Genomic DNA, 27,522 nt, shown 5'->3' on the forward strand with positions numbered 1-27,522 from the left:
GCAGACTGTGAGGAAGTTTGTATTGGTGGTATCTCAATGGGAAAAATGGTAGGAATATAGGAAGGAAAAGGTAGAGGCAATTCAGGGTATTTTTCTTTGGGGTTAGTGACTGGTTTTTCTGGTTTAACACCAGCGTCCACCAGTTCTGGTTTTTCTGGTTTGGAGGACTCGGCTATGGTTAGTGATTTAGGATGAGGTTGTACTCCAATTGCTAAGTTTCTGTGAGTATTAATAGCAGGGATGGATGATGCAAAAGTTTTCCTAGTCAGACGAGTGAGAAAAGGGTAAGCATTTGCCTTTGAGAAGTCACTTCGGTATCGATCATAACCAGCAACGGGTGGTTTATCTCCAATCATTTGAGGACCATATAAAAGTTCAGGTTCAACACCAGCATCCACTAGTTCCATGAAGGAGATACATTTGTCAAAAGGATGCTCCAATTTACCACAATGAAAACAGAACACCGGTAAGTTTTCATAACGAAATTCCAGCCAATGCTCATCTTTCACCCTAGGCAGAGTAATCATTTTACCACACATAACAGGCTAGTTAGTGTCAATCCGGACTCGAGTGCTCATGAATGAACCCCATCCTTCATGAAGTGAATCCTCGTGGACATCAATAAATTCTCCAATCCATTCTCCAACTTTCTTAGCAAGAGCTCTGGATTCGCTTAAAAAAGGAAGGCGGTAAGTTTGAACCCAGAACTGAGCATGGCAGAGATCATCTTTAGTTACATTTTGGAGCAAAAAGGGTAAGTGCAGCAATATCAGTTGATTGAAAAAATGCCATGGTTCCCCAGAAAGAACTCTATGCTGATCACCTGCACAAGCCAAAGTTAAAAGAAAAAGATCAGAGTGCATTTCAGAGACAACAACTTCAAACCGACATTTGTTACTCCAGAATTCTCCCATCTTTTTGATAAAAGTCTTTGGGTTAATCGAATTAGCAAGGCATCTAGCCACCAGAAAAAATTTAGGGGATTGGTGTGGATCATATAGGTCGGATTCAGAAAATGAGTGAACAACTCTCTCTTTCTCAGATAGGCATAGAGTGGCATTCATATCTTGTAGAATTGATTCCATATAAGGACACGAAGAAGAAAAAGAAAAGAGAAATCGCAGGTTGCTTTGATATTTATATATGGGGTTTAGCCTCAATATGGAGATCATGGAACCAAGAAGAACATGGGATTGAGGCCGAAGAGGAAGAAGATGTGGGTGGTTATTAGTGAACATGGACATGGGCATGGTGGAGAAGATGAAGGGGAAAAACCAAAAAAACCGTAGAAACTGCAACAGAGAAAATAACCCCAACCGGCCACTTATGGTTTTAAATTATCTATAATAATATTGAAATATTAATTTTAAAAATGTTAGATATTTTTTTTGGAACTACTTTAAATCAAAAAAAGTAATAATAATAATAATTAATACCAAGATAACATAATTTAATATTTACTGTTAATTTATTAATCAAAATATAAAAACTTTCATGAATTTATAGTAAGAACAAAAATAAATTATCTTTTAGTTTTGAATGAGAAAATTGCATAATCAGTTATAAGCTTTTTTATTTATTAAATTTATAAACTATTATTTTAAAAATAACAAATTATGTTTTTAATTTTAAAAATATTACTTTCTTTAAAAAACACACAAAATATTAAATTTTCAATTATAACATAATTACTACAAAAAAATCAAAATTTAAAAATAAAATTACAAAAGTTAAAAACACAGCGTAATTCCATAGTATAATAATAAAATAAAAAGATTATTCCCAAGTCAAGACAAACCAAAGCCAACTTAAAACTCCTTACCCCAAAAAAACAAAGAGAAGAAGACGCCAACTTAAAACTGAATTTTCAGGGAAATTATTACGCTTTCCTCCAACCAAAAAAAAAAGTATAATTAGTTTTATTCAAAATTTCTTGGTAGTTTATCATAATGATCAGTCTATATAGCTATTTTTCACACTTTACATAATTGTTACCAAAAACTAAAATCTTAGTATAAAAACAAGAAGTCACTTGGTATGAACAGTTGGCATGTAAAACAATGATTTAATATAAGGCATTCTTCATGGACAAAAATACACTGCTTTATGAGACAGACAACAAACAACTGAGCAGTCAGTCAGCAACAGTATATCAATATCAGTACAATGTTACAAATTCTCCAAGCCTACATTGCCTAGACAAAGCTTCACAAACTTGGGATGATATTCATTCCTGCAAAAGTAGAATGCTCAACACAGACAAGTTGACATTATCAACTTAAAGTTAATAGTAACATATTAATGTTTTTTATACTTATCATTCATGACATTTTCACTTCAACGAAGCCCTTCAATACTCACCATTATTGTGGTAAAATTTCCCACTCCACCTTTGTCATGTCAAGAAATTCACTATCACCATCTTCATACATAATCTGAAAAAAAAAAAAACATTATGTCAAGACTTCATTTCTTTTTACTCCCTGTTGGGTTTTAAGAGTGAAGTAGATACTTTTCTAAAGAAATAGCTGTCCATTAACAGGAGAGAACTTCATTTTCCAGTATCAATATATTTGATACCCAGAAACATAGATTTTTGATGTCATCTTTCAATTTGAGGAATGTGCAGCATCTTCAATAAAATAGTTTCATCACTAGTAGTAGTCACAGCATTAAAAATTATGTGTACTTTTCTTTCCCTATATTTGAATTTTAGAAAATGCTGACATAATAATTTCAGTTCAAAGGATGTCACTGAAATAATTGAAATGTTTCAAAAAATGCTAAGATAATCTTCCCACTTAACAATGACCGAGTAAATCTCTTACCAAGTGTTTTTTGGAATATGCATCAAACCGTTCGATAATCCCAAATGACCTGTGGAACATTGAAAAATTAATATATATATATATATGTATAAATATATAGAATTAATGTTTGAAAACAGCATTTCAAGATCTAGCACAATAAATATTAATTACTAGAAATCCAAAATGGAACACCCTAAGCAGATCCCAACAACATAAAGAAAACATTTAAAAAATAAAAAACTGTGCACTGCAAAAAGTGTACCACATAAAAAACAATGTTCAACTTTAGAGAAGACTCAAGTGAGTAGCAACATCTAGAAAAGAACGGAAAAAGGGTATCAAATTCCTTGAAGTAAAACTTTACGATACAGGCCAACAAATGCTAGAAAGTTGAAAGAATCAATGAAACATGTTAACATTAACACCACCTTTCCATGTAGTGTCAAACAAAATTATAATAATATCACCAATGCAGTTTTTTTAAGTTATCCCTTGCTACAACATAGGCCTCCTAACAAAATCTAAAGTTATGCTTAGGGTAAAAGTTGTAGACATTCTGAAAGGAAAATACCTATTAGTCTCCATAGGGTGACTGATCATTACCACTTGACCAATGCAATTGTAAGAACAAGTTCCTTGCTTAAGATCAGAGCGGGAACTTCCTGAGATACAAAATAAAGTGTAACAAAGTAGTTTTGTTCTTTCTTCCTTAAATATAAAAAACAAATAATATATAAATAACTAAAACAAGGACAGTCATATGGCATACCTATATGCGGCTCTCCATTCTGGCAAACCTTTTCCAAAAATGATTACAGAATTAGATTCCACTAAGAAAATAATGCACTAAATATCTGATGATGAAGAAGGCAAGCTAATTGAAATCAAAACTCACAAGCTTTCTGAAAAATTAAGGTTATATTTCAAGTTCCGTGTCTACTATTAAATTGAGGATAGAATACCTTGATTGTTGTCTGATCATTGAATTACAAAAAGTTATTAACTTGATATCATGCATTAAAAAAATAAAAATAAATCGACCTGCACAAATATATCAAGCCGTCCAGGCTGTAGTTTTTCTGACACCATAATCATTTTACTGTGCTCTAAAAACAGTTTCCCAAACGCCAATTACATATCTAAATGTAAGCCCCACCAATACAAATATTTCTTCTTTTTTTTTTTTTTTGGGTGAAACAAACATTTCATTTTGTCTCTCAAACCGAGCCACCATGATTATTACTCATTTCATTTTTTAAATAGCGTGAGGTGATAACACAACCAAAAGTATTGCCGAACAAGGGTTAGTCAAGTATCAACCTGTATAATTATGAGATGCAGTTTTCACCAAATGTTTGAAGAATTTGAAAGAGAAAGGTCATTAAAACAAAATACATACATCATTTGCAGATAGAATTGCCTTTAATTTGGGAGAGGACACAGCAACCTGACACACTAGTTTCAATGCAGCATCCGATGACATTTTTGGTTTGGTTGGTTTTACACCCAGTTTTCTTCTGCACTCAACAGCTCCACAATGGCAATCTTGATCTGCACCAAATTGCACAAACCTACAAATTTTATTAGATCGAACTACGACGTATATAGCTCAGTTTCAAAAGATGGTACATCAAGACCAGAGTCCCCAAAAGAAATGATTGCCTACAGAGTAGCAAGGGAAAAAAAACAATAAAAGATAACAAGTGCTCATACTGATAATCATAGGTTAGATGTTCGCCCTTCTTGATGTCACGTGTGGCAAATATGCCAATTCTTGTTTCACCATCAATTATCCTTGAAGAAACAAAAATATCTAATAAGGTAATAAACTAAAATTTATAAAAATTAAATCATTGGCCAAGAATCAGCAAAGGACCATTTCTGCATCTCGGTATTGGGGCAACAGCTATGATTAATATATCTTGACTTGTTACCCTTGTAAGTGGCATCAATAACCATATCTCGGTTAATCTCACATAAGTAAAAATTTGTTTCTCCACGGTGTTTCATTTGCCAAAGCCTTGTTTCACAAGTTTTGTCATCGATAACTGCGTAGAAGAGTAAATATTACTTAATGATTTTAAACATAATATTGATTTAATATAATAAACAAACAAGGGCTCTTAGCTATCACCTTCTCCAACATATTCTATAACAAACTCTCCTTGACTAATATCTTCAAGGGCCACAATTCCAAAACCACATTTCTTAGTCTGCATGCAACATGCAACATCCCAGACTTTAAATCACAACTTGAACAATCTAATAGCTCAAACTATTTAACAAACCATGCCGAATATACAAAGGTTAGCATGTTCAAAAAAATACATAGATTCTCCCAGCAAAAAAAATAGAAAAATACATATATTCAGGCTTTACCAAATTAGAAACCATATGCCTACGTATTTAATATGAAGTGCACGGCACAAATTAAAGTTTCACCAAACTAGCAATGATATGGTAATCAGTCAACCACACAAACATCAGTACTTCCTATTTAGCTTGTATTTATGAGAATTAGATAGTTTGCTATAAAATGGTGTTGGCTAATCATGGTTTATATCTTCAATTGTTGATTTTTTTTATTATTTTAACTACTCGTCATCCTGTTGAACCCTACAATCTTTGGGAGGTAGAAAGATCTCAACCTAAATCTCATGGGGGCTATTCAGTCAGACTAACACTATGTTTGGTAGAGTGAAAGGGAGAATAGAGAATGAAGAGTTGATGAAAGGAGAGTAGGAGGCTGGGAGATGAGAGTACTGATTCCTTTGATTGTTTAGCAAGAGGGATGGAGATGTATAATGATCAATTACTACTTATTTATGACTATATTTTCCTTTTAATTATATTTTCAAGAGGGTATACTTACAATTTTATACAAATTAATGTAGATAGTATAAACCCTTCTATTAATGAAAGGGTTCAAAATGGTTGATTAAAGAGGATTTCCAATCCTTCCGCCTCTTCTCATCCTCCCACCATTGCTCTACCTCCTCTCCATACACTCATTCTCCATCCTACCAAGCGTCACCTAAATGCTTCATACTATAGGTTTTTAAACCTGTACAAAGTAGCTTTGATAAGGTTGAAGCTTACAGCTGGCCTCACCAAATCAAAAACGCTTAGTACACAAACTAGCATTTTAAACCTTGGTGAAATCTAAACAGGAATTTAATTTTATAATCCAACTAAAACTAAAAAGGATAGTAGCACACTAATAAAAGTACTAGAGAATACAAGAGAAGAAATCACCATGTAAAGAAATGAAATAAAGACAAACAAAAACAACAACATCAAAAACCTTAAGAAAAAAGAATTAACCACAAAATTATTATATTCAAAATAAATTGGTTTTAAATAAAGCAATTTTCTAGGTAATTCTAATAGTTTGTGAATATTCACATACGTCACTACCACTACTTCTGAGCTATAATAAAGTTCTACAAAACACATCATCGTTTATTAGGAAAACAACTGCCAAAAGAGAAAAAAGAACAGTGATAGAAAATTGAGAAGAATGCCCAATTACTCTATGTAGAATATGGAATAGATCTCATCATTATAAAGCATGGCTGCAAAGGATTACTTCTCAAGACATCATGTTTCTATTTTCTAAAGCTACCCTTCAAAATTTTGCAGAAAAAATGCCATCAATAAAATTTGCATGTTTAGAGTCCAGATGTAATTGTCCAATAACACCTATAATAACTTATAAGGTCATATACCTCAAAGTGAAGGAAAAAATAAATAAAATTAACTCCTTAAGTGTCTCTCTCATCTAAATTTAATGTAATTATTTCCTTAAACAATACAAAAAAATATTATAATTAAAAAACTAGTCAAAATCAGACAAAGAGGGCCTAGACCATTAATGATATCTTACATGCTTATACCTGCACAAGTTTCATTCTCTTCACAGGTCGGTTCTGGAATGGTTTGTTAATGCAGGAATTGTCACATTTACAACCTGATGAGCAGCTAGACAGAAGCATTCTGCATAAACAACAGTCAACTAATGAATGGAATAATGGGATCTATAATTACTTATGAAAAGTTTAAAAAAAAAAAATCCTATTTTAGTGCTACAACATGACACTGTGTCTACTCTACACATTTCATAAAACAAAACTTCATTTTTTTTGTTATTCTACGTTTCAATATCAGCAACCCACACACTGAAGGTGAAAGGCCTCCCAAAATATGACCTTTCATTCATCCATCAAAACATTAGAGAGGATGAAAAGACAAGTATAATGGAATGAATGTTTCCATAGAAAATTAGCTCGATGAATATGTAAGTTTGAAAAAGTTGTATGCCAGCAGCTTAATGCGCTAAACTGAGGATTAATGAGTCAAAGAAAACCCATGAAATTTAATAAGCAAATATACATAAATCCATCGTACATGGAAATAGAATTAGTAAGGTAGCGATAATTGGAGACCAAAGCAGAAGGTTGGCCTCTTGGGAAGAAGCTTCAAATAGACAAGTACTTCAGTGTACATAGAATATGATGATTTAATACTAGTTATTCTAATGCCATACAGACCATAATCCTCTCCCTTTCTTGACTCACGACAAAATCAAAGAAGCTATCATGGCCAATGATATCACTATAAAAGAGAAAATTATTATTATAAAGAAATTTGATAAAATAACTCCTCAAATCTAGTCCTATAAAACTAGCCAACTCTCCACCTGCAAATCAATCTACCTCATATGTTAAAATAATTGTAAACACATTCATTTTAGCCACTTACCTAGTATAAATAAGGGCCAAAATTTCTTTAAGACGGGCCCTTTTAAATTGTGTATTTAATTAGAAGTCTTGATAGATATAATAACAAATTTTCTGGAGAATTGTTTGCTACTACTAGACTGCTAGTCTCCAACTAGATCAACAAAATTATCCTGGAATGAACATTCGCAACAGACTCAACTCGGATTAATTTCAACGTACAAAATAAAAAGGTCCATTACAACAAAGGAAAGACTCAGAATCCTTACCCACAGTGGCAATCTCTACCGCACACTGAAGACTCTGATGACGAACCGCATGAACAGAATATGCCATCATCTTCTGGTCGTCTTTTAATCTTCTTTTTCTTGGTGAGATATATATCTTAAATTTTTCACACGCAATAAAGGAAACAGCAAAAGCAGAGAAAAGAAAACGACAGCACGATGGATCTCCTAATACTAATTGGCCTGAGCAGATGATAGTAACGCTCTCGGGTAAAAGTCCAAACACAACAGTAGATTAATAGAGGTTAGTTCATATTCATATGAAATGTGCTGGTGACAGTAGAGCAAAAGATCAAGTACCATAGTAGCTTAACAAAAACATAATAAAAAAAGGGGGCAAAGAATACAACATTACTAAATTCAAAAACTAACAGAAAAGTATAACCAAAACACCCAAAGTAAAGAAGATTTCAGCCATCAATGAAAGAAGAAACCTTTCCTCTCCTTCCTACCAATTACTAAAACTTTTACCAACAAAAGGATACTGCGCTTTATAAAAGTATAGGTTGGAAATAGCCTTGTTTTGTATAAGTAATCTGGGAGTCTAAAATCAACAGGGCTTCCTATGTCCTTGAGCAACTTGTTGAACACATTCTCAATGTGATTGCCTTCAGAATTCTGATAACAAACGTATAAAAGACTTAGAAGAAGAAAGAAAGAAAGAAAACCCACACAATAAATGGCGCGAATAGAAAGAAGCTACAAAATTTAAATTAAACAACAACCTTCATCATAGCAGGCATGGAGTAAGATCCACAATTGGGTACTTACGCAGATAAACAAAATGTGTTCACCGAAACATGGTTACCTGCCAAAAAGAAAAAGGCACAATTTCATGACCGTTGACTCATTTCTGAACTACATAGGGAGTGAGTTCTGAGAAAGTGAAAGAATTCCGACATTCAAATTCAAATAATAAAGAAGATGGAAGCAGTACCCGATGGAGATCTATGAGAGAGAGAGTGAAACCCAATCAGAGAGAGAGAGTTCCCTCCCAAACTCTGTTTACTAGACAAGTAACTGAAATTTGGATCAGATTTACCCAAACCCTAAAATCCGCCACTTGCCCTTTCCCCTTCCCCCAGCCATATGGGCCAAAATATGGTTCCTTGTGGGCTACCAAATCCGCTTTCTACGCTTGATTTTGGGCCAGTTTGGAGAAAAAGCAGCTGTAGTTGTGCTGTGACAAAAAGCTGTTGAGTATTTGGTAAATATAATTTTAAAATAACTGTGACTTGAAAAAATTGTATATAAGTATTTGATAAGCTAGATGATTGAATAGCTATTTAATATACAATTATCAAAATAAGTATAATATTTGTTATCTAATTTGTTTAAATAAATTCATACAAATTAATATATTTATAATTATTTTTTATTGTATTACAAATTACAATAATTTTTTTTTATAATTTTTTTTAAAATATATATATAATAAAATAATTAGTTAGACTTGTACTAATAATAATAATAATAAAATAAATTACATAAATATTATCTATTACATAAAAATGATAGAGAAAGATATATTGGAGAGAACAAAATCTTAAAATAAAATGGTAAAAAGGAATTTTATAATTAGAATGAGGGTAATTTTGTCAAGTGAAATATTCATTAAATCAACAAAATAGCTTCCCGTATAAGCTAATTTCTCAAAGTGGGTGTTGGCCAACTTTTGCAAAAAACTGAAATTTTTTCTTAAATTCTTAAAAAAAGCTAGTTTTCTAATTTTACCAAACACATTTTGAATGATAGTTTTTTAAAAAAAAGTGCTTCTAGCTTTCTTAAAAGTTATCCCAAACGCACCCTTTATGAAAAATACCACTTTTATTAATCAATTAATCAAACTTACCTTTAATTTTATATTTAATTAAAACATACTTCTTTTTATATGTATTGTACGCAAAATACCCTGACATAAGAGTCACATGGAAAGTATCTTGAAGTGACAGGGACAAAATTGGTACAATATTTAAAAAATAGGTAAAAATGATAGACTTTAAGAAAGAGGGTAAAAATAAAAGAGGACAATATAAAAAGGGTATAGAGTGTAATTTCCTACCGAAATCCGTAAGCTTGATTTTATTTTGGGAAAATTTTATAAATATGTGAATTGAGAGTATAGTTTTTTTTTTTATGACATAAATAAATAACACTATAAGGTTATGGGGTTTTTTTTTTTTTTTTACATTTATATGGATTTTTTATGTCATATTTGTGTTAAAAAAAAAAAGTGGAAATCTCATATTTGTAAAACAACAATAAGTTTTGCCGGAAAAGTCACCAAAAAAATTAGTGTCGTCGGAAAAGTTGCTGAAAAAATCACAGTCGCCAGAAAAGTCACAGTCACTGGAAAAGTTACTGGAACTAGAAGTAAATGTCTCAGATATAACTAAAAATATAGTCGGTTCTATGAATAAAAACTAATAACTTAAACTGGTTATAATTAAAATATAACCAGTTCTGTAACATAACAAATAAAAATAAATAACATAAAATAACTCAAACCAGTTATAATTAAAATATAACTGGTTCTATAACAGTGTTATAATGAATAAAAACTAATAACACGAAATAACTCAAAGCCGGTTATAACTAAAATAGAAACGGTTATATAACATAATGAATACAAACAAGTTGCACACAATAATTCAAACCGAATACAATTAAAAAATAAAAGGGAAACCAGTTCCTAGAACATTGAAACATAAATTAAAAATAAAACTAGTTCTATAATAAAAAACCTCATAACACATAATACTAGGGATGTACATCGGTCGGTTCGGTCGGTTTACGTTACATTTTATTTAACCCAATATAGAGATCAGGTTGCAAAAATTTAAGTACAACCCGCCCAATTAAGAAAAAAAGTTTCAATCCGCCCAATGAATTGGTCGGTTTAGTCGGGTTAACCCGTTCAAATCGAGCACTAATGTTTATTTTTTTCACATTCAATTGTTATATTTTAGTTATTGTGATAATGAGATAAATATTATGTATGACCTGGAATTTAGCAGTGGAGACGGCTTTCACAATAAACAGATTCTTCTGATGATATATGTAATCCCATTCATGTAGCAGTTAAAACAAAAAACATGAGGAAAAAAACAAAAGACTAAAACCAGAAAGAGAAAAGTACTAATAAAAACAACACAGAGAAAAAAAGACACCTTAGGAGGATTTTTTTTTGGTAAGTCAAAGTCTTCAAACTTCTCTGAGCTCTTAGCATGGACCTGAAAAATGGAAAAACAAAATAAAACATAAGCAACAAATTTGAACAACTAAAAAAATAAAATGCACGCAACAAGTACAAGGCACATCTAAAAATAAGCAACCAGGAAAAAACCAAAACATAACCTAAAAACAACATTTAAAGAACAAGTCCAATATGTTAAGCCTAAAAGATAAACAACTTCGAAGAAATATAGTAACAACACTGTAACAACTTAAAAAAATGAAATTTAAAAACTATTTGTCAATCCAGCAATTATGATAAACAAAAAAAAAAAAAAACTAATAATAAACAGATAAACAACCGTTGATAAAAATGCTGCAAATCCCTGTAGAACCAAATACGCGTTGAACTGTGTAATATAAAAACAACTCAATAACAACACAAAAATAACATCAACAAAAATACATAAAAGAAATACAAAAAGAATGACACAAAACATAAAACCGTCATGATAAACGAATAAATCATTGACAAAAAATAACAAATAATTGCTGTAAAAATAAACTAAATAAAATGATACAAATCAAGTTAATAATACATTGGATTTAACTTTAGGCTTTTCTCCCCCATCATGCACTTCATCCTCAAAATTAGAATCTAATATAACCTAGAACAAGAAGGGGGAAAAAAATAAAACATAAAATGTAATACGAAAAAATACAACAACCAGAAAAAAAACTAAACAAAAATTGAAAAACAACAAAACTAAACTTACATCCTTTGCAGACTTCGAAGGTTTTGCTCTCTTAGCCTTACGAGACTGACCTTATCTGGAATGGGTCTTTTCTTAGTACCAGATGGCTCTGGAACACCACCCATTGCTTTCTTAGCAATACGCTTCAAACCCATCTTAGGATCGACTTAAGATGAATTTGTAGGAGGTTTCTTAGAATTTTTAGAAATTTTTTTAGTTGAAGATGGGGACTTCGAACTACTTATAGTGGTGGCCATTTATAGAAGAAGAGGACACCATGGGGGAGAAAGAAGTTACAGATATTATCGAGAAAAATAGGAATAGTGGCATAGAAGGGAGGTTGAGGAAAACGTGGGTTAGGGCTTCGACTGGGTGATTATGGGTTATGGAGGTTGAAGAACAGAGGAGAAACAGAGAATAAAAAAAATTCAGAAAAAAAAAAAAAGAATATGGCAGTTATGGAGGAGGTGGCGTGTAAGAATGCATAAAACATGACATATGCATGGTAAAAGGTAGGGCTGTACATCGGTCGGTTTGGGCGGTTTATCCTATATATTTTCTAACCCAATTTAAAGTTCGGGTTGCTAAAATTTAAGTGCAACCCGCCCAATTTAAAAAAAAAAAATCTATAATCCGACCAACGGTTTGGGCGGTTTGGTCGGGTTAACCCGCCCAAACCGGCCAATTTTTTTTTTTTTAATTTTAAAGTAAAAATTAACAAAAATTTTAAAAATAAATTAAAAATATCACATTCCACAAAAGTACAATACCATATATATGACTTTAAAACTAATAATTAAGTATATAACTTTATATTATTATATATTTAATCATTATATTATATATAATAAAAACTAAAAAGTTTTTTAAAAAAAAAATAAAAGTGCAAAATCGGGTTGGTCGGTTTAATTGGGCGGGTTGGACCTATTTTCAACCCGCCCAATTAACAGATTGGGCGGTTTGTAATTTTTTCGGGTTATTTCGGTTTGTAATTTTTATCGGTTTTTTCGGTTCGGTTTGGGCGGGTTATTCGGTTTAGGCGGTTTACAAATTTTTTTGTACAGCCCTAGTAAAAGGTATATTTGTAATTATTGAATTTTTGAAAAACTAAAATTGAAAAATGAAAAACATAAAAAAGTTTAAAAGTTTAAAAAAGTTTAAAAAACTGAACTAGATAAAAATGTAAAATAATGGTGAAAAAGGACATCAAGTGTAAAAATCCCACTAAAATATGATAATATCAACTATTCAAATTTATATATCTAATCGTATGCATTAATAAAATAAATTTGAAATTTCAATAATATCGATCTTTTTATAGGTTCAAGGATATACAATCTTTTTATTCCAAAAAAAAAAGAAAAGATATACAATCTTAATCTATATATCTATATAAATGAGAAGTATGAAAGGGTGACGTAGCGGTCTAAAAATACTTTAAAGTCATCTTTGTTATGTATATTAATAATTATGTGGATGTCCAAATTTTTATTTATTACCATTAATTGTAATCAACATTCCTCTTTTTTCTGGTTTCCCTTTTTCTTAGTTTCTTAATATCTCACTCTTGTATTTGTATAAATAGGGGTTCACCCCATTGGAATAAACAACTCAGAAATTCTCATTCACTTTCTCTTTCTCTCTTCATCTTCTTCTTCTTTCTTCTCATCTACTTTATATTATTTTATAACACGTTATCAGCACGAGTCTCTGCCCAAGCTTCAAGCATGAATCTCTACCCAAGTCTCAATGTAAGTATCTTGTTAAAGTTCTTGAATTGTTTCAAAGTCAAAATACACTAAATATATATTTATATATATATACTCCTCTGACTGAAACAATTTCAAGAATCATTTGGTTTCTTTTTTCTTTTTATCTATATATCTATATATTATATATGTATGTATATGTTTTTATATATTTATTATTGATTTCATATGTATATATATTATGTTCTCATCATTCATAATATTTACAATATATGTGTGCCTATGATATGATAGAGAAAATCTATATAAATTATACATATATCCAAAGATTATGTATCATCGATAAAATATTGCATATATCCTAAAGATTATGCATTATCGATAAAATATTGCATATATCCTGAAGATTATGCATCATCGATAAAATATTGCATATATCCTGAAGATTATGCGTCCTCGATAAAATATTGCATATATCCAGATGATTATGCGTCCTCAATAAAATCTTTCATATATCCTGAAGATTATGCAAACGTAATATTCATTATATAGTTGATGGATATATAATGAAAGAGGTGAGTACATATTTATATATATGTTCTTGTATTCTTTGAGAACAATGAAAAGTAATCTAATATCGATATACATTTTGACAAACATTTCCTGAAGTAAATGTTTTATATTTGTCAAAAAAAAATGATTGTATTTATGTGAATACAACTAAAGAATCATTAAAAATGATTATTATTGATGCAATTTTATAGTGGGTTTTGAATACCTAAAAAGAATATTAAGAACATTGCATTGAAACATCAAAGTATAAGAATAACAGTGAGCATGACTAATGTTATTTAAATACATGAGACATGTATTTATTGTTCATCATTCCCTGCAGAGAATGATACGAATTGAATTCAACTACTTTTAAAGATTGTTTGTATTAGTCATGTTACTATACATTGTTATTACTTGCAATGTTGGAAATTATTGCATGTGACATATATTAAAGATCAAATTTTGCATACATCTTGGAGATTATGCAAAAATTGTATTCATATATTCTTTGAAATATTGTTAAAGAAATTGTTGAGTAATTTCTTTTTATATATGAACAAGTAATAAATTTTTAAGAAATTTATAATAATGTTCTACTTGTTCAACGCCATTCCCCGAAGTGAATGTAATGATTTTAAATAATCAATGACATTGTTTGCTACTCAAATATTTCCAGAAGAAATTGGAAACAACCAAAAGATGAAATACCACACACAATCAAAGTGCATGAAATCTATATATCATGTGTGGGATTGAATAATAGTAGTCGCGTACCTGTAGTACGGACACACTTATAATCAAGATAAAAATATATTTGATTATTGAATAAGTGTGAATTGTACAAATTGATTGTACATTTAGAATATTTAAATATCATTCCCTGAAGAGAATGAATAGACATGAAATTCTATTTCAAAGAATATAAATTTCACATATATTGGTAATGCCAGAAGCAAATTAATATATGCATATTTTATTATTTCTTGAAATCAATAGTTTCAAACTATTGTTAGTACAGGATATGTATATATATAGTTACTATATAATTCAGTTTGCATATTCCCAAAAGTGGATATATAATTTACTAATATTTGTTAGTGATCCAATATAATCAAAGTGATAAAGAATCACAAAATGATTATTTGAAAAGCTTCCTGAAGAAGTACTCTTACATACAATTGCTACTTTGAGTAGTAAAATATCTTTGTATGTACCTAGATGTATAACTTTTATCTAGTTATGAAAGTAATAAGAGATGACTTATTATATGTACTGGTTGTACATTTAAATATATAATATATCAAGTCATGATAATTAGACTGATGAATAGTCTAAATAAATTAGACGACTTGTTAAAAAGATACGAGGAAAAATGAATGATATATTATGGTTATATCTATTTGACCATTATAACAACATGATGAAGTTGTTATGTACATTTTATATAATACACATCATTAAATCAATGATAGTGATTCCTGAAGAAATATAAAATTTGATAAACATAATAGTGACTCCTGAAGAGTGTATATGTTTTGGAGAATAATATAATTATATTATTCGTGTATATAAAAATGAAACTTATAATGATTATGCTGTAATGAATTTACATTACCTTTGAAAGTTTCATTAAAATACAAATTATAGTGAACCTGAAGTTCATTAATTGAATTATTTTGACATGATAAATCATATGCAATAAATTGTCAAAGGATTTGACTAAATTTTGTTGAAGAACCAGAAGATTCTTCTCATTGTTAATTTATAAGGCTCAAAAGAAGAATGTGCATATATTTGCACATAGAAAATATTTAAATTATATTTCTTTAACAATCTTGAACCATTGGTAGATTTTTATTGCATAGTTTCTTATCGATGTGATAAGATTATATGATCATGCATTTACAAAATGTGCGAATTTATGTATTTCTTATTATACACGTGTGACTCATTCTTAGAAATGAATTAAGTTCATAAGTATTGAACTTGAAACTGAAGTTATTGAACCTGAAGTTCAATGTCATATAATATATATGAGTTTAAATAGATATTGATTCATTGTGATATATTGAAATCCCTACAGGTGTATTAACATTATTAGATATCACAATTTCTTAAAATTCTCTCGATCAGGGGGAGAGAAGCAGTTGGGATCGATGATAATTTTTGAAAAATGATCCTTGCACAAAGTATAAGAACGATATAGTTCAAAATGATATATACCAACTGCAAATCAATATTACTCAGAGTTGAGATAGAATGAGTTGAAAACGCCTGAAGCGTAAATGAACAATATAGAAATTATTTGTAAATGTTCATTTGATTTGCCCTGAAGTTGTTAAATCTAGAGGTATTCATGGAGATACCTTAATGTTATAAAGTATTAAAATGATAACCGTGATGAAAACGGTACTTGAAGAGACTCCCAAGAGAAGTTAGACATAACACATTTGATCATAATTGAATCCCTGAAGTGATTCTATATAGGTACCTATAAATTAAAGAGATCTCTATAAGTTATGTCAATATGGGAGGAAATTATCATATAATAAAATTTTTGTCGACAATAAATATTGAATGTGTGCATATGCAATAAATTAACATGAGATAGCAAGGATCATGGTATTAGATTTGAGAATCATCGACATACATTTTATTTTTGGCCAAAATATTAAGACGCAGTCCAGGCAAATTTACTCACATAAAGTGAAGTAAGACCTGTAGGGTGTGCAAATAAATATTTCTAATGAGAAATTTGCATATATGTATTTGTACATAATGAATTGTTGTACAAAGTTTGCATAGACATGAGATTGATTGAAGTAAGACTTAAATATTGAGAAAATATAATCATGATTTGATTATAGCCTGGAATATATTTTATGAGGATTATAAGCGTCACATAAATGTTGCAACAAAAGGTTATTTATTTGGAGCTCCTAATATAGTGAGAATTTGAAATAAGCCTTATCTAAAAATTCTAGAAGAATTTAATACATGTCTTAAGTGATATAAATTCCAAGTCGCGCGCACTATATGACAAAGATCTTTGTATGAAATAAAGACATGTAAGTAAATTATTGTTTGAAAAATACGTATGGTTGTCTATGCAGTATAAATACGTAAATTATACGTTGTGATAGACTCCTGAAGAGTTTTTGATTAATTGCAAAACAAACTTTTATTTCTTTTGTATATCAAGAAATATTAAATGTATAAAGTTTGTTCATTAGTATTGAAGTCTTGAAGTACTTCATATGTATTAAGAATTATAGATATATGATCATTTGATATGAAAATTAAGATCATACAACAAGATGGAACAAATATATGGTCTTGGAGTACCATCATTGTCACAAATGAAAATTTATAGTACCATTAATGTGTTATGTTCATATCTACTTGAAATTTTAAATTTTCGTATGAACAAAGTTGTGTACACACATGAATGATACAATTAGTTGGTTAAAGACTAATGTTCCACAGACCCCTCATCTATAATTTAGATGTCCATACATACTCTGGAAGAGTTATAGAAAATATATGATCAAAAATTATATATGGTGATATTTTAAAAGTGATAACAATAATCTTATGAGATCTATTATCACCAAAAGAATTATGGATCATATGTGCATGAGGGGGAGACATATTCATGTTGCACTCTTTTTCCCTTAGCTCAGGTTTTGTCCTACTGGGTTTTCCTGGCAAGGTTTTTAACGAGGCAACTGCAAATAGTTATGAATATGAAATATATATTGTACTCTTTTTTCCCTTAGCTCAGGTTTTGTCCCACTGGGTTTTTCTGGCAAGGTTTTTAACGAGGCAACTATAAATCATGTTAACATACTTGCATTTTATGAAGCAAGTAGAGAATGTGTGTGAGTGAGATCATTGACATAGCATATTTGGGAAACATATGAATTGCACTCAATAAAGAAGTATCAACCCAAGCAATTCTCTATGGATAATACTGCTTGCATCGCTCAACTAAAAGGATGGTACATTGAAGGAGATAGAGTTAGAACACATTTCACGAAATTCTTCTTTATACGCTTCAAGAAAATACATATTGGTGTTCAACATATTTAATCAAGTGTGAATCTTGTAAATTTATTCATAAAGTTATTACCAACATCAACATTTGAGAAGACGGCAGATAAGATCGAAATTCGTCGATTAAAAGATCTCCACAAATGCCTAAATGAGGGGGAGTTAGTTTACACTATACTCTTTTTCTTTTTGATCAAGTTTTTCAGTAAGATTTTAATGAGGCAGTTATTATGGACATCCAATGGGGAGTGTTATAAATATTAATAATTATGTGGATGTCCAAATTTTTATTTATTACCATTAATTGTAATCAACATTCCTCTTTTTTTTGGTTTCCCTTTTTCTTAGTTTCTTAATATCTCACTCTTGTATTTGTATAAATAGGGGCTCACCCCATTGGAATAAACAACTCAGAAATTCTCATTCACTTTCTCTTTCTCTCTTCATCTTCTTCTTCTTTCTTCTCATCTACTTTATATTATTTTATAACAATCTTTCTTTTTTCTCCTTAATTCTCTCTCTTTTTTAATTTTTTTATTCAATTATAAATTTTATAATGGATTAAAATAATATTTATATACAAACAAACAAAATTTATTCACCAACATTAAATAATAATTAAAATTTAAGAAATATATATCTAATCTAACTACCGAAACCACTAATAAAATTCTAATAGTAATTATTTTTTAAATTAAATAATAATAATAATAATAATAATAAATCTACCTAACTAACCCTACACGTAATCATTAATCATCAAATCTATATAAACTCTAATCTTAATATAACTTTAAAACTTCCTTCACTTTCTATCATCAACCAATCTCAATTATTCTATCACTCTCTTTCACCATTATAGCCATCGATATACATGTTTTACTATTTTTTAAAAAAATTACACTATTTCAAACTTCAAAGCTCCATAATATTGAAGTATTATATATCATTCTCCGTCACATGGTAAATGTATATATATTGTTGTTGTATTTTTGTTATTTAGATAATACAGGTATATAAATATATTTTATTTTGGTATCATGTATATAAAAATTATTATACATATATATTTGGTTTTGATTACTATTAAGTACTGTTTTTTAATTATTTTATTTCATATATATGTATAACATGTATCTACACAATTGGGCTTTTTGTTCAGTTTTAGAATTTTAATTTAAGTTTTTTCATTGATTATACTTTCTTTTTAACAACTAACTCTACTGACTCTAATTTATTAATTTTTATTTTAATCCTTGTTAATAATTTATTCATTATTATATGTATTGATTTAATTTTATTTTATATAATACAGAATATGAGAATGCTTAGTATTTGATTGTTAATATTTTATTTTATTATTTTTAATTTTATTTGATTTGAAAGGCTTCTAAATTAGAGAGAATGCATATTTATAATCTTGATGATTCGAATAAAAAGGTTGTTGTTATTTGTGGGAATAGTCATTGAGAAGTTTGAAAAAATAAATAGAAGTAATGCAGTTTAATTAAACTTTAAATTATATGATAGTTTTATTATCTGTTCCTAGTATATATATATTTTTTTTGATATATTGTTCCGAGTATACTTGGGAGGATTTTCAAGAGTTGGAATGACATTTGAAAAAAATAATTTATCATAGTTAAATTTTGCACTTGCATGCATGATTATATATTTTTTTTACATTTATTTTAATTCTTAAAAGCTTTGAAAAGAGAGATTACTATTCTAATAATTATTAGAATTTCAAATTAATTTTTAATTATCAATTTTAGAATTAATTAATTATATATTTTTTTCAATTGAAATTATTGTTATTATTATATATTAATTTTTTTTTTACTTTTTCATTTATAATTTAAAACATATTCTTTACTTAGAACGAAAAAAGAAAAAGAAAATTAAAACTTTGCCAAAAGAAAAATATATATTTTAGAGTCATTTAATATTTATAAATTTTAAAAAATAAATATTATGTACACGTGAACAACTAATACAATATTTTAAATTCAAAGTAAAATTTAAATTATAAAAATCAATCAATATATAATACATTTGTGCATAACTCAATTAATATGTAACATTAGATTAGTAAGTACTTAAAAAATATTTATAACAAATATTTAGTATATAATTTCAAAATTTAATTCAAAATATATAAAAATATCTTACAGAAAAATATCATAGTTATACCCTTTAAATAAATATATATAAAATAAAAATTGAATTCAAAATGATATTTACATAATTATAAATTGAAAAAAAAAAACTATTAAATCAAGTTGAAAATAAAATTTACCAAATAATAATAATAATAATTTAGCATATGATGGTGAATATTATAGTTTTTGTAATTATGAGTATTATTCTTGCATATCAAATATTTCACTTACCACTAAATATATTATTGTAAAAAAATGGATGATTTAGAAATAACAAAAGAACATTATTTATATTTTCATTTAAATAATAATGTTTCAGATATACCTTCAATTAAATGATTATAAAAAATTAAATATTGAATAAGTTAATATCTAAAACCTAAAATTGAATTTAAATTTGATTAGATATACAATTCTATAAGTGAAATATGATACTAATGACAATGATTTTGAATGTAGTGTCAACTATACAAGTGAGATATGGTAATAAAATAATTTTAAATGTAATATCTACTACAAGTGAGATATAATGATGACAACAATTTTGAATATAGTGTCAACTGTGTGATACAGTTATGACAACAATTTTAAAATCATAATGATGAATTTTCAATAAGTTTATCAATAGTTATACATATTTTTAATTCATATTTAATTTATTAAATACATTTTGAAAACTAGGTATAATAATATATATCTAGAATGGCTTAGTTAATTAAAAATTATTGTTTATCAAATATAAAATATTTGGAAAAAAAATAAAACTCTATAATATAGATATTTGTGTTATTAAAAATAAAATAATACAAGTTTAGTAATTTTCTTACTAATTAATATTATTAAAATATATATGTATAGAAAATATTATAGTAAAATTATCATTAAACATTATAGAAAAAATACTACTAAACTAAATACAACCGCACGCGAAGCGCGATTTATTTCTTAGTTTTTCAAAATATATATATATATATATATATATATACATAGAATCTTGATTAACTAATAAATTTCTGTTAGGGGTGTATTTATTGAAAATAAATAATTTTATAAAATAAATTAATTTTAAAAATATTTATTTTAATCATTTCACAATAAAAATATTATGAAAATTTTAAGGTGCAATAATAATTATAATAATAATTAAGAATTTCTTTTTTTATACTTTAAAACAGTTTTTTTTTACATTTTTATATAAATCCACATAGCAAAGTAGCAAACTATATATCAACTAACATAACAACTTAAATAGCAACTAAAATTCATATAATAACCCACATAAAAATCATTGAAGTAACTCAAACCGTAAAATTAAAAATCATTAAGCTGCTCCGGTGATTTATATGTGAGTTGTTATACGGATTTTGGTTGTGATTTAAGTTGCCATGTTAGTTGTTATATAGATATCTGTGAAATTCTGTAAAAAAAAATTAAAAAAAAAAAAACTATTTTAAAGTGTAAAAAAAAAAAAATCTTAATAATAATTGGTTGTGATTTAAGTTGCTCTGTTAGTTGCTATATAGATATCTGTGAAATTACTTCATATACTACTTTTTATTTTTATTTTTAATTTATGATTTGGGTTGCTCTGCTGATTTAAATTGCTCTCTTAGGTTGTTCTAAAGATTTTTGTGTAAAATTTTGTAAAAATAAAAAAAAAAATATTTTAAAGTGATATATATATATATAAAAAGCATAATAATAAGAAGAAGAAGAAGAATGAAGTGTAAATATAACTCTTTAAGGACAAAACCCACCGATTTGAGGTGGACAAAAACACCCCTCCCAAAACGGAGAGAGAGAGAGAGAAGAGTGGACTGTGCGATGACGGAGAAAGAGCGGCTAGTTAGCATGGGATTCTCGGAGGACTTGGCGGCACAGGCCTTGTCGGCAACCGGCGGTAGTTCCCCAACCAAAGCCGTTGAATGGATTCTAAATCACAAAACCATCCCCTCCTCAAACGATTCTTCTTTTGCTCCTCCTATTCAACCCAAGCTCCACCGTTTCTTCAACTCCAAACCTGATGATGCTCCTTCTTCCACACCCATTCAAGATGACCTCCTTCCTCTCTCTAAGCGTCTCAAGTCCACTCTCACCCACGCCACCACCGCCACCGCGACCATGAACACCACCCCACCACCCCTCCTCACCAGCCCCTCTACGACCGAATGCGCCCTCGCACCCTCGACGACGTCGTCGGCCAAGACCACCTACTCGCCCCCAACTCCCTCCTTCGCTCCGCCCTCCACCGCCACCGTATCCCTTCCATTCTCTTTTGGGGCCCACCCGGAACCGACAAGTCCTCCATCGCCAAAGCCATTCTTAACTCATTCGCCAACCCTTCCTCCTCCTCCACCACCTACCGATTCGTCTCCCTCTCTGCTGTCATGTGTGGTGTCAAGGACGTTCGTGACGCCATCGATGAAGCCAGAAGATCAAAGACGAAGAATAAGAGAATTGTCCTCTTCGTCGACGAGGTTCACCGCTTCAACAAGGCCCAGCAGGACTCTTTCTTGCCCATAATCGAAGACGGAAGCATTGTCTTCATTGGCGCTACCACGGAGAACCCTTCTTTCCATATCATCACGCCTCTTCTCTCACGCTGCACCACCCTCGTACTCCATGCCTTAGAGCCCAATCATTCAGCCCAACTCCTTAGGCGGGCGGCAGACGATTCTCGGGTTGGGCTCACTGCTAGCATCGGGATGAGGCCTGTTCAGGTAGAAGACGACGTAATTCACTTTGTTTCGGCTAATTGCGACGGTGATGCTCGCGTGGCGCTCAACGCCTTGGAAATCTCTACCACCACTGCAGCCTCTCGAGCCGCACTGTAATTGGGTTCGCCCAGCGCCATTCATTTGGTTTTAGAAGATGCCAAGGAGGCCTTGTAGTGTAAGCACTTAGCCCACGACAAATAAGGAGATGTGTTGGGTTTTGTGCCCTAAATAAAACCCATTACAATCTGATTAGTTATCAATTTAAGAGTTTTGAAGTGGTTTATGTTAACATGTATTTTTCATGTTTATGGTTTAATATATATTTAATATATACACAAAATCAGTTAAGTCCAGAACATATATTTATTCACATCATGTCTAATTTGTGAATTTTCACTAAGCAGGGGTGAAATTGTAAAGAAAAGAGATTCTAGGTTTATTTATTAATTAAGAGGCTTTATATGTCTAATTGATAATTATATTAAATGACAATATTATTTAATAATCTATTTTAGTTATTAAATAATTAGTTTTGGCATTTAAATGGTTAGAATTGGAAAATTGGCCTTTTTGGGAAAATGGAAATAAAATTGTGGAAACTGCAAAATCCAAGTGAGGCCCAATCACACCCATGGCCGGCCACTTGTATGTGCATTTTCCAATTATTATTTTCAATTTTTAATGCCAAATAATTACTAACCTAAATCTATAGCAGTTATCTATAAATGGAAAGTGGTGGCTCACACCAAATAAGGCAATTAAGCAATTACTCAGTAATTCAGAAAACTGCCTCTTTCAGAAAGTTGAGCTTCCCTTTCCTCTATATATAACCGCCCATCTCTTTTTCTTCTTTGATCATCACAACACACAAGAAAGATACAATTTCGAAATACTTAGTGAGAGAGTAGTGCCCACACACAGCAAACAGTACCTCAATCATAGATTGGAAGACTGTGAAGGATCATATCCAAGAGAAGGACATTCGGACTCAGATCTTGATTATACTCTGCAACAGAAAGGAATCAAGGGTTAGAGATCTGAGTGGAAGGAGACATATTATTCCGCTGCACCCAATGTAAGGTTTCTCATACTTTATATGTGTTTACTTGTTATCGTTTTAGAAGTTCATATTTAGGTTGTTAATCAACATACTTGTGAGTAGATCTAAGATCCTGGTAAAATAAATTCCAACAACTGGCACTAGAGCCATGGTAATTGATTTGCTTGCAAGAAATTTGGACTTAAAACGATTTGTATGTGATTTGGATAGTATCATGTTGTTTTGTGTGTTGTATTGATGATCGATTAATGTTTGTGAAATTCTGGGAAAAATAATTGAATTTTCGATTCTGGAATTATTATTATTGGATAGTTTGGAAAAAAATTAAGCAATTTACTATTTTACAGAACTCGATTTCGATTTTATTTGAATTAGTTATGAATTTTTGAAAATCGGGAAAAATCAGGGTGGTGATCACCCTTCCCACGCGCGCGAAAATCATGCCAGGGAAGGCATGCGCCGAGAAACCTCGGCTGATCTCCTCCATCTGCGCGCGCGGACTGTCCGTACCACCTGCCATTTTTTTCGTTTTCTTCGATTTTCATGCTATTTCATGGAATTAACTTCCGATTTTTTGTGTAGTTTTGTATTTTGATTTTTAATTTTCATATTTCAAATCTAATTATCAGAAATAAATTAATTTGATTTTTTAAAATTAATTTGAGATATTAGTGTAATTTTATTTTGAAAATAGGTAAAAATCAATTTTTGCTTACCTCTTTTCTTATTTTTTTTTTTTTAAATTTGATTATTTCATCTTAATTTTAAATCTAAGGTCAGATATTAAATTCTTTTTATAAAATATTCTATTTTAAGTAATTTGACCTTATTTAGATTTAAAATAAGATTACTATAATCACGGCATTTTAAAATAAATAAGATATTTTTGCTAACTTTTAAATTTTGTTATTTTTTCTTAAATTAAATTATAAAATCAGAAAAGGGTATGTATTTATCATTTTTTTATTTTATTGAATATTTAATTTATAAAATAACATGAAATTTAAAAGGAGGTTAGCAAATTTTTTGAAATGATATTTAGGTTAGTTGAAACCTAATTTTTCAAAATTGCAGGTTTAATTTTAAATATTATTTTATTTTATTTTAAAATCCGAAAATATTTTTTATTATTTAATTATTTTCGTAATATAATTAATTATTTAAAATTAAATAAATCCTACATCCAACTATCCAAATATAACTTGTTGAAGGAGTATGTGTTTTAGATTGTTTGTAAGTTTTTCTAAAACCTATTATTGCTTGATCTAAATTGCCATGGTTAACTTGTTGACAGATCCAATGATCTGATTTTAATCCATGGTTCAATTGTCAATAGGTCAAGTAAATAATTTGTAACAGGTAAATTTTACATTCTTCTTTCATCTGTCTATGACCTAGTAACATGATAGGGTCCATCCAAATCTGTGTGCCTGTGTGAGCCTATATGTTTATTTTATTATAGATGCATATAGGTTGTTGCTAAATAAAATATCAAACCCTGATAGATTTTATTTAGGTCCATTTAGTTTTTGGGCCTTGTGTGCAAGGTGGGGGCCAATAGACGTGGGTACGACATACTGAACCCAGCTCCCCCTCACATGAACTACCCCAATTGTGAAGGCCCATTTGCCTGATTTGAATAACTGTACTAGATTAATTAAATTAGTTTAACCTAATAAAATTGATTAGCAACATAATTAACTTTTAAAATTGTTAATTCCATTTTTTGCATATTTAATTGACAAAAATATTTTATTATTTATTGTATTTTCGGCTGGTATGTGTTTAATATGGTTTCCTATTTTGTGTATTCAAACTTGGAAGGAAAGTTGTCTAGCTTTCCTATTTTTGGAAAAAATGTAAAAATGGTAAGTTTGGTTACCCATTTCTTTTTTATCTAACCAACTGTATAATCTGATCTTGTGTTGAGTTTCTCATTTTCTCATATCAGATTTCTTGAAGAGAAAATCGGAGCTAAACTTTCATTTTATAGAAAAGCAAAGTTGTAGTTACTGCCCACGATTCTATAGGTACAGAAACGGAAATTCCTGGACTGATTGAAGAATTATTTTAGGGAAGTTTCTAGTGGGTTGAGGTCTTGTTCAAACCGAATGTAAGCTGTCAATAAGATGTATATTCATTATAAATACATCTTATAGCAGCTAGGTTTTGTATCTCTTTCATTCACTTTCATATCTTAAGGAAAGAGTGTCTTTGTTATGTAGAGAAGAGCTGTTCGACTCTTACTCTGTTTATTTGTAGTTTGTATTGTCTTGAGTTTGTATTCAAGTCTACAACGAAGAAGAACATCAATGCACCTTCGGGAGAAGGTATTTACAAGCTTTCAAGAGATTGATTTTGAAGTCTTGCATCGGGAGGATACAAGCACACCTTTGGGAGAAGGGTTTAACAAGCTTTCGAGAGATTGCTTTTGAAGTCTTGCATCAGGATGATACAAGCACACAACATTCGGGAGATGGTTGTATAAGCTTTCAGGAGATAGCCTTTAAGCCTTGAATTGGGAGGATTCAAGCACTCTTTAAGGTGATCGAAGGGAGTTCGAGCTCTTGGAGTTTTATCAAGATTCGGTTAGTAGGTGGAATACATCAAGCTTGCGGCATAAAATAAGAGGGAGTCTATTTATGCATAAGTCAATTACTTTGTATTTTTGATAGCGATCTAATGAATCTTATCTCTGGGCGTGGCCTCGTGGACTAGTAACAATCTGAAAGGATTGTTGAAACCACGTTAAAAAATCTTGTGTGTTTTTACTTTTATGCACTGTTTGTTTTTTTGGGTTTCTCTGGAGTTACAGAGTTGTATTCTGTAACTACGGAAAAACTGTTTTCAGTACCAGTTTCATTATTCCGCATTTAATTAATCACTTAATTAAATAATTAAATTGGGAATATTAAAATACGGAATTTCAATTGGTATCAGGGCAAGTCACTAAATTCTTAGTGAGATCTTGAGGTTATTCCGTTTAACTTGTTTTGTGTGAGATGTCTTTGTTTGCAGAAGGAAGCTCTATCTCTCGACCTCCTCTGTTAAATGAGTCGAATTATCCTTATTGGAAGGTCAGGATGAGAGCATTCATCAAATCGCAAGATGAGAAGGCATGGAGAGCTATTCTTATAGGCTGGTCTCAACCTACTGAAAATGATGAAAAAGGTAATACTCAGGTAAAATTTGAACTCAGTTGGACCAATGAAGATGAAAAATTGTCTGATTATAATAATAAAGCTTTACATGCTATTTTTAATGGTGTTGGTGAAGGCTTTATTAAATTAATCTCATCTTGTGAATCTGCAAAGGAAGCATGGGAAATCCTTCAAATTCAATTTGAAGGTACTGCTGATGTAAAGAGATCACGATTTACCATGTTGCAAACTAGATTTGATGAATTAAGAATGTCAGAAAACTGAAACTTTAAATGATTTTTGTGAAAGATTATTTGATATTTCTAATGAGTTTTTTGCCTTGGGAGAAAAATTAGATGAA

General features: G+C 29.9%; 2 protein-coding genes across 4 annotated transcripts; one reads left to right on the forward strand and one right to left on the reverse strand.

The window, feature by feature from the left end:
* Nucleotides 1–2,045: 2,045 nt before the first annotated feature.
* On the reverse strand, nucleotides 2,046–8,958 carry LOC115722930 (histone-lysine N-methyltransferase ASHH3). Of its 3 annotated transcripts, none has more exons than XM_061103665.1 (14): nucleotides 8,774–8,958; nucleotides 8,562–8,644; nucleotides 8,322–8,454; nucleotides 7,819–7,933; nucleotides 6,707–6,806; nucleotides 4,945–5,023; nucleotides 4,687–4,858; nucleotides 4,524–4,604; nucleotides 4,210–4,381; nucleotides 3,580–3,598; nucleotides 3,382–3,472; nucleotides 2,829–2,877; nucleotides 2,362–2,435; nucleotides 2,046–2,233 (listed from the first exon to the last, which is right to left on the reverse strand). In XM_061103665.1, exons 2-13 carry the CDS (start codon nucleotides 8,577–8,579, stop codon nucleotides 2,364–2,366), a joined length of 1,101 nt encoding a protein of 366 aa, XP_060959648.1. In that variant the 5' UTR covers nucleotides 8,580–8,644; nucleotides 8,774–8,958; the 3' UTR covers nucleotides 2,046–2,233; nucleotides 2,362–2,363. The 3 variants fall into 3 exon arrangements, with proteins under 3 accessions (XP_060959648.1, XP_030508172.1, XP_030508173.1); XM_030652312.2 differs by having other exon boundaries at nucleotides 3,580–3,607; XM_030652313.2 differs by having other exon boundaries at nucleotides 2,046–2,435.
* Nucleotides 8,959–22,062: 13,104 nt separating this feature from the next.
* On the forward strand, nucleotides 22,063–23,189 carry LOC115723710 (uncharacterized). Its single transcript, XM_030653189.2, is given in 2 exon segments — nucleotides 22,063–22,378; nucleotides 22,381–23,189. Coding segments are annotated over 2 exon segments (1,119 nt in total). The 5' UTR covers nucleotides 22,063–22,068.
* Nucleotides 23,190–27,522: the final 4,333 nt, after the last annotated feature.

The sequence above is a fragment of the Cannabis sativa genome, chromosome 9, assembly GCF_029168945.1.
Source record: "Cannabis sativa cultivar Pink pepper isolate KNU-18-1 chromosome 9, ASM2916894v1, whole genome shotgun sequence".
Classification (NCBI taxonomy): domain Eukaryota; kingdom Viridiplantae; phylum Streptophyta; class Magnoliopsida; order Rosales; family Cannabaceae; genus Cannabis; species Cannabis sativa.

What these genes read in the sequence shown, in the direction of transcription:
- LOC115722930 (XM_030652312.2), bottom strand. An exon ending in CTATACTTTTATAAAGCGCA is followed by an intron (nt 7,934 to 8,321) that starts GTATCCTTTTGT and finishes GAAAAATTTAAG; the next exon opens with ATATATATCTCACCAAGAAA. An exon ending in CACCCTATGGAGACTAATAG is followed by an intron (nt 2,878 to 3,381) that starts GTATTTTCCTTT and finishes AATGTTCCACAG; the next exon opens with GTCATTTGGGATTATCGAAC.